This window comes from Drosophila subobscura, chromosome A, assembly GCF_008121235.1.
Source record: "Drosophila subobscura isolate 14011-0131.10 chromosome A, UCBerk_Dsub_1.0, whole genome shotgun sequence".
NCBI lineage: Eukaryota > Metazoa > Arthropoda > Insecta > Diptera > Drosophilidae > Drosophila > Drosophila subobscura.
In genome coordinates, this window is record NC_048530.1 from 14,706,771 (window position 1) to 14,720,619 (window position 13,849).

The 13,849-nt window shown below is 42.5% G+C and overlaps 2 protein-coding genes across 4 annotated transcripts; one reads left to right on the top strand and one right to left on the bottom strand.

Annotated features, from left to right (window-relative positions):
* Positions 1 to 308: 308 nt before the first annotated feature.
* LOC117903480 lies at positions 309 to 12,682 on the top strand. 3 transcript variants are annotated; one of them, XM_034815536.1, is made up of 6 exons: positions 309 to 1,291; positions 7,875 to 8,011; positions 8,093 to 8,602; positions 8,670 to 8,799; positions 9,347 to 9,496; positions 11,909 to 12,682. In XM_034815536.1, the coding sequence occupies exons 1-6, from the start codon at positions 1,228 to 1,230 to the stop codon at positions 12,268 to 12,270; spliced, it is 1,353 nt and encodes a 450-aa protein (XP_034671427.1). In that variant the 5' UTR covers positions 309 to 1,227; the 3' UTR covers positions 12,271 to 12,682. The 3 variants fall into 3 exon arrangements, with proteins under 3 accessions (XP_034671427.1, XP_034671428.1, XP_034671429.1); XM_034815537.1 differs by lacking the exon at positions 9,347 to 9,496; XM_034815538.1 differs by lacking the exon at positions 9,347 to 9,496 and having other exon boundaries at positions 11,973 to 12,682.
* On the bottom strand, positions 6,469 to 7,665 carry LOC117891852 (putative gustatory receptor 9a). Its single transcript, XM_034797607.1, has 3 exons — positions 6,818 to 7,665; positions 6,612 to 6,764; positions 6,469 to 6,531 (listed from the first exon to the last, which is right to left on the bottom strand). The coding sequence occupies exons 1-3, from the start codon at positions 7,625 to 7,627 to the stop codon at positions 6,469 to 6,471; spliced, it is 1,026 nt and encodes a 341-aa protein (XP_034653498.1). The 5' UTR covers positions 7,628 to 7,665.
* Positions 12,683 to 13,849: the final 1,167 nt, after the last annotated feature.

Sequence of the window (13,849 nt, forward strand, 5' to 3'; positions counted from 1 at the left end):
TCAATGGGTGTGTGTGTGTGCGAGGGATTGGGGGAGTGGATTTCATCTCCTCTCCTACGCTTGCCAAGGTAAATTCACAGTTGGACACAGCTCCACGCGGCCCCAGAGTTGCACAACCAGAAGCATTCGCAGTGAAGTGTGGGACAAGGGGTGCTACCAGCAGACTCTATGCTCTCCCACCCACCCACTCGCACACATTGGCATTGGCGATAGCCGAAGCAAGTGTTCAGTTTGCCGAAAAAAACAAGGAAAGAAGCCGAAAGCCAGGCCAGGCATGGAGCAGCGAGAGGAAAGAGAAAGTTTCATCCTCTGGGCCAACGCGAGCACGATGCTCAGTTTCGCGCACCATTTTGGAGCAGTCAAGCAGTCATTCCTTCAATATTCCAATCAAAATCCAAACAAACTTCGGCGCTGACGGTCGTGTTCTAGCGTATTAACGTATTTTTTAACCAACAGACAGAAACACTTACTGTATTTTCGTATCTGTGGCCAAGTTTATTATTTTTTTGTCCCTATATTGTGACCTTTAACTGCAACAAATATAACTCTCTTCGCGCAGCAGAGTGAGATTATCCGCACTTGAGGCCGCACTCTCACTTAAACTTGCAACAAATTAAAAGTAGTTAAGCAGAGTAATCCAACGCGTGCGTGCTTTTTTTTTCTCCAAGAAGAGAGAATTAGAACAATAGTTTAAGTGCAGAAATCATCAAAAAGAGTGCCATAAAAGAGTGCCAGAGAAAGAGAGAGAGAGAGTGTGCGGCGGAGCGTCATTGCGGAGGAGTTACGTCAAAAGAAGTCACAGCGGCAACAACAAACCGCGCGCCTGGGCACCCAAGACGAGTAACTGTGAAAGAAGAATACTAAGCGGAGAAGGTGGTGTAGGAGGAGAGCAGCACAAACAGCCTTTGGCGGCGGCGTCGCCGTTATTTTTCTGTTGTTGTTTCTTCTCCGTTACGTTCTCCTGTTTTTGTTGTGGTTTTTTTTTGTCTCTTCTCCCTTTTTTGTTGATTATTTTTGTTGCTGTTGTTGTTGGTAAGCCGGCTTTGTCTGAGAGTGGAGGAGTGAAGAGAGCGCCGAGCCCTGCAGAGCGGAGGAGCGCCGGCTGTAGACGGCCGAGTGGTGCGTGCAACGCTAAGTAAAGGCAAACGACGGGCGGACAACGTAACACAGCGGAAACGGGAACGGGAAAGGGAACACCAACGCTTATGTAAAGCGTAATATGGAAGCATGTCGTCCACGTCCAGCTCCGTGCTAACGTTGTCATCGTTCAATCTATTATTTTTCACCCAAGGTAAGGACACTTACTATATTTTTATATAACCCCCCGGGAGGACCCATGCACCAGCTGATTGCTGGATGTATGGAAAGCGGAGCGGACTGTAGGAACAGGGGAGATTGTGCTCTTGGGGCTCGGTCATTCATTTATCTTTTCATTTCCTTGCTCATAATTAATGTCCATGTGGCCCCCACATTTGGGTCTGGGTTTCGCCTTTCGCTTCCATCCTTCAGTCGTGTGGGCCTGTGTGCCTGGGGTATTCCCGTATTCCGTATTCCCCCGGGGAATGATAATAAATTGATGAAGATTTTGGGTATTAATGAGCAAGCACTTTGCCAGAGATTACGGAAAAATTTGATTAAAAATGTGAACAACAAAGAAATCATCGCTTTAAACCTCAAATAACGGTAGCTCTACAATATACAGTCTCCCTTGGTATCCCTACGCTCATCTTTCCATATATGTATGTATGTATGTACATATGTATGTTTGTTTATATGTACATACATATGTACAGTGTACATATAATCGAAAGGTATACCTTTAAAGATAAACTATATATCTTAGTCCAATCATTCTGATTCCCATTTTAGGGTGTTTCAATTCGGGTTCGGAATTTGACATTTAATTTGGCGTTGAGTTAACCAAGAGTCCAGCTATAACTGGAGTCTCCCTCGCGTGTGTGTAGCCATATCCACTGCCTCCGTTCTTTGTGAACAATAAATCGCAGTCAAAGTGCCTTAATTCTGGCCTCCCACTTTGGGGTCGTAACCAGCTTGATTTGCATGCAAATTGCGCATAAATCCTTGAATGGTTGGAGCCACGTTCCACCATTTCTTAGTATTATTGCAAGGGATAAGGACATGGAATAGGGAAATAGAGGACGTGGATGAGATGGCTTTGGTTAGTTAACTTGGCCAAGCTCTCATTACCTTGTGGATCTCTCTCTCTCTCTCTCTCTGGCGACAAAATGTTTGCTTTTAATTAAAACAAGAGAGATTTTCTTTTCTTTGTTTTTTTGTATTCAGGGAGTTGATTTTCTTGGCCAAGTCTGTGCTGGAATCAACAATTAGTGGCTTCAACCGTGGGATTTTTTAATTGGTGGATAACCCAAGGAAACACCCCACCAAGGCCGCAGGGACTAATCAAATTTCGCTGCACCTTTTGTTGACCCTATTCTGCGGTTTCGACACTCTGCCCTCTGCACGCTGAGAGCCCAAGTCCCCAAACAAAGGATAACAAATGCAACTATTTTTAGTCACTCTGCCACACACAGACATACCTCAGAGCACCAGAGTGTGGCAGCGTGGCTCCTACAGAATGTGTGTGTGTGGGAGACAGGAGGCCAGAAAGCAAGGGCAAGGTCGAGGCATGAAATACACTTATCCATAGATGTACGATTCAAAAGAGCTAACGGCGAATGAAACTCGAACGGAAATTGTTCGAGCGATTCTGTGCCAGTCGCACGTGAATGTGAAAATAAACGTGGATATGCAATCTGGAAAAATCTTAAGATGATAGCCAGATGGGCTTTGTGACCCCCTATTGGGGCAGGGTATACTCGCATAGGACACATCGAATGGTGCATGGTTCATGCGGCAGCAAGTGCGGCGGCCTGCTTGGGGCAGATGTGGGGCACTGTTGACAAAGAGAAGGCTTCGGCGTCGGCGTCGGCATCGGCGACGGAAACTCTCAATGTCAATGCCAAAAAGAGAAAGGTTAAGTGTCATTCCACACCCCAGCACCAAAATCTTCAAGCCACAACACCCAGCCAAAGGAGCATCCACGTGTCCATGCATCATGTGATTTTTGCATTGATTTTCCACTTGAATGCTGGATATAAGGATAAGGATCGAGTGGGGTTTGCTGTTGTTCCCGCCCCCTCCTCAGAATACACACAGGAAAAAGTTCAACAAGTGTGTACCCGCAGGAGAGGGAGGAGAAACAGCTGCGGCTGAATGGCGACACGATGGAGCCAACTCATTACAGTCTTCGCAGGCTTAATCCTTGCCACCAGGAAACTGGCAGAATGCAGCAGCCCAGGACCCAAGTTTTTGCAAAACAAATAAACTGCGAAATGAGAATTGACGTGAAACGAGCACAGTGGACACGAGAATAGTGGTAAATGGAATGAAAATTCAAAGCATTTTTTCCAAGGAATGGAAATACGGAATGCAGAAATCTTTTCCGAAACTACCTCAATGCGCCCAAATCGCTGCTCTCTTTAGAATCCTTTTCTACCAAAATTCCCATGAGCGAAAGGTAACGCTGTTTCGATGATTTTGTTCCCACTGTGCGTGCTCTATGGTCTATGGTCCACAGCCCAGAGGCTGTGAGGATTAGCTCTTGTCGTGACCTCATTGCCCCCTCACTGCACCGCAGTCGAGTCGTGGGGCAAAATGCAACTAATTATGAATTTTAATTAATTCAGCCATTTTAGTTTGTTGCCCCAAAAGCCACCCCAAAAGGCCGTTGGGGCAATAATAATAAAGTGAGTTCTAGGGAATTGCACACGAAAATTCTTTAAGCAGCTTTTCCATTTTGTTGCCTTTGAAACTTGACATTGAAGCCACTTCTCTCACCGGGCACGAAATAAAATAAAAATAAAAATAAAAATACAAATAAGAAAAGAGAGCAAAAGTATTAACATTGAGTGACTCTTTTTGTTGTCGCTTGAATTTCGCTTCCATTCACTCGAATGGTCTTCTTTGGAACATGGAAGGAATGTTTCCTCGTAGGAATGTTTCTTCTGCCCCAAGTATTTCAATGTTAAATGCATTCTTTGATGTCTGATTGAAGAAATTTTCAGAGTTTCAGCTATTTGTTGCATCCATTTTGTTTGGTATTTCAATTTTCATTGCATTTTTCCACACATTTATTTGATTGTGTGTCCCTCACGCCATCTGTATGGCTGAAAGCTTTTTAAATTGGAATTTAATGTTCTCTCTGGATAAAAATTGCATTTTCCCAATTCCATTTGTTGTGCCACATCCGGCCACACAAACCCATCGATGCATCGATGGGCGTCGATACAGCAATGGTTCTAAGACAAATGCATTATTAAACGCCATAAAAATGTCAGGGCCCTCTCTGTTTATATTATATTTTTTATATGAAGGGAATACTTCTCCTTCATGTCCGACATATGCACGTTTACTCTGCTGGTGGGTTTGCTTTTCGGTTGCTTGTCGCTGAAACATGACAACTGCGACAACGAAACAACGAGGGACGTTCTAGGGGGAGTCATAAATATTGCAAATTATTTAAACTCAAAATTGACAGAACCATGTCACAGGGTAGCATTCTGGGTACATGAGGACTTGCAGAATAGATTTGTATTTGCATATTTCAGTTCACAATAGCAGCCGAGAGAGGATCAACTCCATTCGTATTGTTTCGCTATTAAGAGGAGAGAAGTAGAAACAATTAAGGAACGTTTTTCAAAATGTCAGTTGAAGCGCTGAATAATGGATACTCAGTTGTTAAAAAAGAAACGGCACTCTAACTTGGAAAAAATGGCAAATAAATTTGTTGACTTCATTTTGGAAGAGAAAACTCATCAACGGAACATTGAAAAAGGCTCAAAAAATAGATGAAAGTTGAAATTGAATGGCAATTGAAGTGCTCTCGATTCGTATGCATGTTGTAAATAACAGTGAAAATTCCGTACTTTCCCCCCACCCACTTTAAAGTTGTACAATTTTGGAGATGGGATACTTCTTATGCGGGAGAAACTATGCGTGTGTAAGCACTTGAAAAGTTTTCGCAGCAGCAGGCAAAGTTTTTGCCTTGAAGACCTATTGGATTCGATCTCCCAGCAGGGTCCTATTTCAGCATGACTTTATGTTGATTTGCTTGTTGGCTGTTGTCCTGAAAGGTGGATATAGCCAGCCGCAAATGATGCTCCTTATGCTCCTCTGGAGGCTGGCAAGCTCGCAGTACCTTAATTATTCAACAACGCAGCAAGCCCAAAAGCGAATGGATAGAGTAGGAGCTGGTCTGTGGCTCTCATCACTTGGGGAAAACAAATTAGGTGAAAGTCTGCCTTCCAAGAAGTTTTCTCAGGTATTTCAGTGCAAAAAAAAGACATTGGGAAATCATATTAAAAGGATATTTTTAATAATTTTGAATAATGAAAACGGTACCTGTGTGTAACCTTCAACGTTCGTGCCAGTTGCTTCTCCGCTTTCATTCATTCATCCATAATTTTGATAAGCAATTGGCCAAAAGTTTATGCCGTTCGGCCCGGAAGTGAGGGCCAGAGCACACCACTCGATGAGAATATGATGTAAGGCTCTGCCTGGGCTGTGCCCCTGTGTCCCTCCATCCATCCGTCGGTTCGTCCATCCATGTCCATGTGCTGACGTCAGTTAATTGATTTGAAACACGGAACCACCCAAACGCCCCCCCATCGAATGAAGTCTTTGAGAGTCATTCGTTCATGCAGTGAGACACTCACTCATTCAATCACTCACTCGTTCAATCACTGGTCTCATTCGATGGCTGGGGCTGTCCATCAATTCGGTTGCCCATTGTCAGCATGTGACGCCTTTTTGGACACATTAATATCGGCTTAGGCATTGGATTTTGCCACAAAGTAAAAGCCAAACGGGTAGTACAAAAATTATTTGAATTGCACTACTCGGGCATTACTTTGTCTTCAAAGAAGGGTTCGATGGGGACTTCACACTCAAGAGTAAGCGGTGCAATATCCAGAAATGTTCGTTGCCATTAGTTGCATTAGTCGATAATTGTCGAAATAGAGTCACAGCATAAACATCTGAATGTGAATGAAATACTTCCTTCGCTGGAAAACTGAAAGGAAATGAAGGCATCATTATTAAGCTGCCAGAGAAATCATCGCTTAAGAGAACCCAAAAAAAAAGCAATGGAAAACACTATAACAGTTGCTGCTTTTGATGAAATGTACAGCACCCGCCTGCCCGCTACCACCATATGGGTGGTGCGGGGGTGCATGGAAAGTGGGTTGGCTTCGTCGCTTCGGCCTCTGGTGTATGCGTGTTTTTGTATGCCGCCTCCTGACCTTCTCGCGCATCGCATGTCGTGGCAACATTTTCTGCAACAACCAGAAATTGAAGCATTTTTTTTCTGTTTACCTCCACAAAGTCCCACCCCACACCACCAAAGAAAATCGTGCGCCGTTTTCCTTCTCCGTTTCATGATTTATTCACTCAATGAATGAGGGACACAAATTGCAGAAATATGACCAGTACTTCCAATATGAAGAAAAACATCTGCAAAGAGAGGACGAGAGGACCTTTCAGTATCTTTTTATTTGTGTGTGCTCAAGTTAAATGTCCGTTGCAAGTCCTACCGCTGCCAGAGTTTGCAGATTCAGATGGTAGATGCCGCAGACATTGAACTGCAGGGAGTCTTGCATGATTTGCAGGGCAAACTCCTCAATTTGGCTGCGCTCCTGGGACGTCCCGCCACGCTTTTCGCTTAGTTGCCGTCGCAGAATTTTTGACTGTAAAGAGGATTCCCTTATGAATGATTATTCAATGATTGGCGGACACTTACCCCTGCCACAAAACGATCACAGGCGGCGCACACTGTCCAGATCTTCACGAGTGTGGGCACCACTATGTAGACGGCCTGCCAGAAGACCAGCCACGTGGCAGGCACTGATTCCATATGCTCCACCATGAAGTACACATTGCAAACGATGAGAAAGTCGCCCAGAACGAGCACATTCAGCAGCAGCAGCGACGGACCATAGAGCTGCGACAGAGATCGGCACAACCGCGCCAAGTGGGCATACGCGGAGCGCAGCTGCGGGTAGTCTTCCAAAGAGCAATCGATCAGCTGGCGCTGTAGTTGCTCCAACTGCGCCTGCAGGCGTCGGACCAGAAGGAGCATCTGCAGATAGCGTGCGCGTACCGCCTGAGAGCTGAAGACATAGCGTAAGTTCTCAACGAACTGCCCGAACCTCAGGGCATCGGTAATGGCAATCGTCAGGGCGTACACAACCATCAGGAGTTCCAGGGCCACCAGACGATAGACGGCCGCCGTGGCATGCGTGGGTGGCAGCTGCTGCAGCAGACGACGCTCCCGCCGGCATCCGACTAGCGCAATGAGGGCGATCAGGGCATGGACCAGCTTGTAGAACACATTCACAGCCTGAATGGCCTTGGGAAAGAAGAGCCTTCGATCGATCATAAGCTCTTCCCCCTTGCCATAGCTCCTCATCTGTACCAGCAAATCAATGATCACTAGCACCAGGTAGAGGCTGCTCAGCAGGCGACCCACACGGCGATTGGAGTAGCTGCATCGCAGGCCAAGTAATTGAAAGTATCCGCCCAGGCAGCGTTCTAGCCAGTCTCCAGACATCGCAACTGGAGGCACTGGAGGGAGTTCGTAAAAGCCAAAGGGTCCTCTTCGTCGTCGTCTCTGTCTATCAAAGGCAATTAATCCAAGTGTGGTGCAAAGATCTAAGATCTATCTTAGATACGGGAGCTTGTTACCACCTAGAACCGAGTGGCACTGCTGCATGACGGTCTGGGGAAAGGGTTCTCGTTCACGTTAACGTTCACTGCTGACTGTCTTTTATCCTTTTGCTTTCTTGTTTATTTTGCAGTGCTCACGGTGCTTAGCTCCACGATTAAGTACAACGAATATGCAACGGATAAGGGCGGAAATGTCAGCATACCCTGCATCGCCCAGGGCAACATAATGTGGGTCAAAGAACATGGCAGCAACAGCACAATAGTCCAGGTGAGTGGTGCAGCCAGCCCGGAGCCCACCCAACAATTGCAGAATATACCTTTAGAACTTATTTCTTCTTCTGTTTCCCAGACGGGTCGTGTCTTGGTGCTGCGTAATGTGAGCACATCGGATGCTGGCATTTATGTGTGCTTTGCCACAGCCACAACCACTACCACAACTACAAGAGCAACAGCCACAAGCCCAGCGACAACTACCTCACCGCGACTGGAGAATGAGGGGGAGCAGCAGCTGCCAGAGGAGGAAACCGCAACCGCAGCCACAACCGCAACCGCAACCACAACACAATCCAAAGAGCAAAAGCCGAAGCAGGTGCAGGAGGAGGAGCTAAAGTATCAGGCATACCAGCGCACAAAGCTCACGGTACGCACTGTACCCGGCCCAGTGACGCAGCTGTACTTCAAGGCCTCCACCATACTGGGCTTTCTCATCTGGCGCTTCAACAAAACCCAGTCGGGCGGCTATCCCGTGCGCAGCTTCACCGCCGAATTCCGGAATGTATCGTACAGCCAGCCGCCGGCAAATGCCAGCTTCGAGCACGCCTGGAGCCGCATGGATCCCATTAATATAGCACCCAATGTGGTCAGTACTTGTCTCTGTGTATATATTAATCACAACTAATAACAAATAACAAATCCGATTGATTCAGCGTCAAATGGAGGTGTATCGGTTGGCGCCAAACACCACCTATGAGTTCCGGATATGGGCCAACAATGAGCTGGGCAGCGGCGTGGTGGTAACCACCAATGTCACCACCTTGCCGGAGACCAAAGAAGAGGGTGAGTACTCCCAGTGGAGGTCCACACACACAACTCACATACTCTTACGCTCATACGATAGTTAGGCGAACTGTATCTTAGGATAGGCATTATCCATAGATTATCATAGGTTCTAGGGTCTGACTGTACTTTCATTTGCTGGATAATCTTTCAGCCGTACTAACTTATTTTTCAATGTGTAAATTGTACTTTTTTGTTGTTGTTATTGTCGGTATTTGGATGCGGCCAGGTTTGCCGCCAGAAACTAGTTGCAACCCTGGTTGTCATCGCTACGCAACTCTAGTGTTATCGTGTATTATCGATTGACTTGACTTAACCTTAAAATTGTAATCGTAAACGTAATCGTTATCGTATACATAGATCATTGTTTTAGTATATATTTTGTAATTCTTTTTGTTGTCCATCTATGTCTCTTTTTTCTCTCTCTCCCCCTCTCACGCTCTGAAAAAAACTCTGTCTCCCTTTCGGGAGTGCTCGATGTGTGTGTCTCTCTCTCTCTATATATCTCTCTTTCTCTCTATATATATCTCTCTTGTTGCGCGTTCAGATCTCATACGCCTTATTAAACCCGACTTAGACAATTTCGATCCACGCATTTGGATAGTGGCCGTCAGTATAGTGCTCGGAACACTTGTGATATTAGCCATTGGACTCTGCATTGTGCTCTCCAAGGAGTGCTACCAAGCATCGCAAATGGGTACAGACTAAGTCGAATTAACTCACAAATAAAAAAAAAACCAACAACTCCAAAAATAACTCCAAACTCCAACCAAACAAACAATCAATTTATCAAAATCGCAAAAGATTTCACGTTTTGTGTGTGGCTTGCCAGTGCTGTGCAGCGAATGCTTGTTACCGTTCCTGTGTTCCTGTGTTTTGTGTATGCCAGTGTTGGGCAATGCAATCTACTAGAACCATTTTTTCGTTGCGTTTAATTTTTCTTTTGTTTTAGCAAAGATTTTAGAACCACATAGATGACGGGCGCACAAAAAACGATGTACCAAAATCACTGTAACGCTGTTGGGATGATCCAGGCGTCATCTTAGGCTCTATAATGTTTGTTTTCTTAGCTAACTTTTCAGTTTTGTATGTTCCTCCGTTTTGTTTTTATCTTCACGCATTGTTGTTCTCATTGCTATGGCTATTGCTATATTGCTATTGCTATTTGCTGTTATTGTTGTTGCTATTGTTATTGTTAATACATATATTGTTGCAATTGTTATTCAATGTTCCATTCAGTTATAATTTGCGTGTTGTATGAGTGTCTATATGTATGTCTGAAAACGGCCCCCAAATTAATTGTTTGCTTTAGTGTTGATGTTATTTATTAGTTATAAGTCATTATATGTATATAGCTTTAGTACCAATACCCCTCTATATAATCTGTAAATACAAATACCATATACCGTATGCTATCCGCATACTAAATGTTCGTACATATATAAAGATTTTTTCATCAGTTTATCAGTCAGCCAGTAGACAGCGCTGAATTTACTTTTTGATTGAATTCAGTGCAACGAACCAGTGTTAAAAGTAAATGAGGAAAAATATGAGTGTTGTGCAGCGGTATTGTTCCTTTTGGAAGGAACATTTCTTAAAGAAGATCCCACGCCTAGGTCCTCCATTCAAGATATCGGAAACTCTTTTAAAAATACTACTTTTGGTATAGCATTAAATTCTTTTTCGAATTGTATGAAAATAGTTTCACTTAAAGTAGAACTTTGATCAGTTAATAGTAGATTTACTCGACAGCAACACCATTATGCCATCTCGTATGTACATATGTACATATGTACATTTGTTTGTATTTCTAGCGCGTTATGCGGCAGCGCTTCTCTGTTAATATTCCTAAATAAAAAGTGCTCTTTCAAGAAATAGGTGATGTAAGTAGGCACACATAATGTGATTAAGTTCAACAAATATTCCAGGCAGTAAGAACATGGATAAAAGTAGCTTCCATGGTTCATCCCAATTTATCCCAAATCACTTCATTGAATAAATCTTTATATATAGAACTCAGATAACTCTTACCCTTCTATAGCCTTAAGCCAAAGTGCGATTTTTCGCTTAAAAAAAAACCAAAGAAATAAATGAATTGCAATAGTAGACCAAAGAAATCAAAGCTTTAAGCACTTTAACTGTGATAGCCAGCGCACTTGTAGCAAGCAATCAATGAATCAAAATCGATAAAGACCGAAAAACTCTAAACACTTTTGAAGTTTTAAAACATTTTGAAGTAATCCAAAAAAATGGCTAGAAAGCGGTAACCAAAGATGCATATACCCCCAAACTCAAAAATAGAAAAACTATTGCTTAATTAATATTGTAAAAGGCATAGCAAAAAAACCAAAAGAAATAGCCAAAAAAATCGCTTTATCAATGTTGTAACCGTTTATGTAATTTATATATATATTATTATGTTATTTGCATTTAAAAACCAAGCACGATCATTAAACGTTTTAATGGAAAAGAACAAACAAACAAAAAACCCAAAAAGAATGTGTAAATGTTTTGTTGAGCGTTTGATTTATGTTCGTTACACACAAAAACACACAGAAGACACGCCATAGAATCTGCACACAACACACACAAACACAAATATAGACACTGGATAACCTACTATACAGATACTAAATACAAAATATACGATATAAACTATACTTACTTAGATTCAAAAGTTGTTGCTTTTGCGGCATTGCGAGGATGGTCACAAGCTTTTGTTACACGCTGGGCATTCGCTCAATGGGTATTCAAAATCTTCTTCCCACTGGAATTGCTCAAGCTGTAACTTGAGCTTAAAGTTTTTTCCTCGAGTGTCACGTTGGTCGAGCTTTAACTTTGCACACACACACATACGCAAACACAAAAAACACAAAAACAAAAACCCTACACGCTAAAAACAAAACTGCCTTAAAACAAAAGCTATCCCCCCCACCCAAAAAAAAAAAGAATATACAAATGCAGAGGTAAAGTACAGAACAATTATCATAAATTTATCTAATAAATGTATTTTTTTTCCTCTCTCTGTCTCTCCCTCTTTCTATATCTCTCTCTGTCTATATATGTTCCTATTACGATTCGTGATCCCTTCTGCTGTTGTGGCTTGAAGAACTGCAAGATGGTTGGGACAGCATTGAGCTTATACCGAATATAATACTTAATCCCGGTTTCAGCGAATCGGATGGAGGCGGTGCTGGTGCTGGTGGCGACGAGAATGATGCCGATGCGGCAGCAGCTGCCGAAGCGGAGGAGGAGGCACGAGTGCGATTTACACGCACCATTGTATTCGGGCAGAAGCCACGACCCAGTCGCCTGCACCCCCATGGACATCCACAGCATCGTGCACCGCCGCCGGTGGTGGTGTTCGATGATGACGACGACGATGACGAGGAGGATCACGAACCCACGATGGAGAGATTCAAGCGCAAAGTTTCGGTATTTTTTACAGGTCCCACCATCAAACGTATTTGAGAGTACAAACACTTACCACATAGGTTGTTGCCACATTGCGGTTTAATCTCGGATTGTTATTAGAGCTTACACTAGTCACAGTTACGAGTACTTGCAGAAATGCTACTAAATACAGTTTGATTTCATTTCGGTTTCCTGCGTGCTTCAGAGTTAAGCGAGTTGAGCGCTTTCCAAGTTCTGATTTGGTTTGCTATTCCGAATCGTCACACCACCACACTACACCACAACGCCACAAATATCTAGAATATATATATATATATATAGATAATATATACACTAACTTAACTAAACTAAACTAAAACAAAACAAATATATTGCTGTGATACCAAATTCAATTGAACGGAAATTGTAAGGATTTACCAATAACGAACGTATAATTATTCATGAATTTGCTGAAGCTACAACAAGAAACCGCTTTCAATTTTGCCTAGTTAATGCCATTACACAGCCATCGATCGAATGGATCCAATCAATTAATATACAGAGACCGAAAGATCAACTCCAGTTTGCTTTAAGCTCTGACACGATTCCGTTTCTACTCAGATCTTAGGTTCTATCTCAGATCAGATTGCAGGCAAATTAATTGTACCTGTCGACTATAAAGCTTTTCGACTCTGACTCTGACTTGTTGTTGTTTTTTAGTTGTTGCTTGGTTGGTTTTGTTGTTGCTCGAATGATTCAACAACAAACTGTGAAACAATTTTTGTAATTGAGCAAATATTTTGCACTGTAGAGCGCACCAAATCGATAATCGATATACAAGTTTGATAAACATTTTAAATAAATGGCCAAATGCCACGTGCTTTAGTTCTCGGCCACACAAGCGAATTCGATTGAAGAAAAACTAGCAGAATAAATCCAAATGAATCAACTAAACCAAATTTATATAGTTATAGATGATATATTAAACATGCTATTGTAGCTGGGAGAATAATAATTAAATTAAATTAAATATATACTCGTTTCCCAGGGAAAAAACACCCACAAAGAAAAGCTGCTTCCACACACAGAAAAACTCTAACCAAACAAAAAAAAATGAAACTGGAGAAAAACCAACAATGAAATTGTTATAAAATACATTAAAAAGAAATCAAAATGAATTGTTAAACAAGCGATTACCTAGTGTATATACCGATATGAAAATATACTACATATAGAAATATATACAAAAACATATACACATACATATAAATGAGGGGACATGTACATAGGCATCTATCTGCATACATATAGAGGTTTTTGGGCTGGGCTAAATCTTAAGAAAGACTGTAGCTAACTTTTAAGACACACTTTGGCCTGCGCTTTTACCAATGTGTTTTTTTAGGCGGGAGCATATTTTCGTTTTGCATTGATCTGCTAGAGCTACCAACAAATGAAACCAAAACAAAAAGAAAACTACTAGAAATAATGTTTCTAACAATTCGGAATGTGCACTTAACTAAAGTACTAACTACAACTAAAACTAAAACTAAAACGAAAACTAAAACAGAACAAAGCTAACACATAAATAATATAAGTTCATGGCTAAGCCCTGATCCTAAACTCTTGGCTGTATTTCTAGTTGTTATTATTGCTTCAC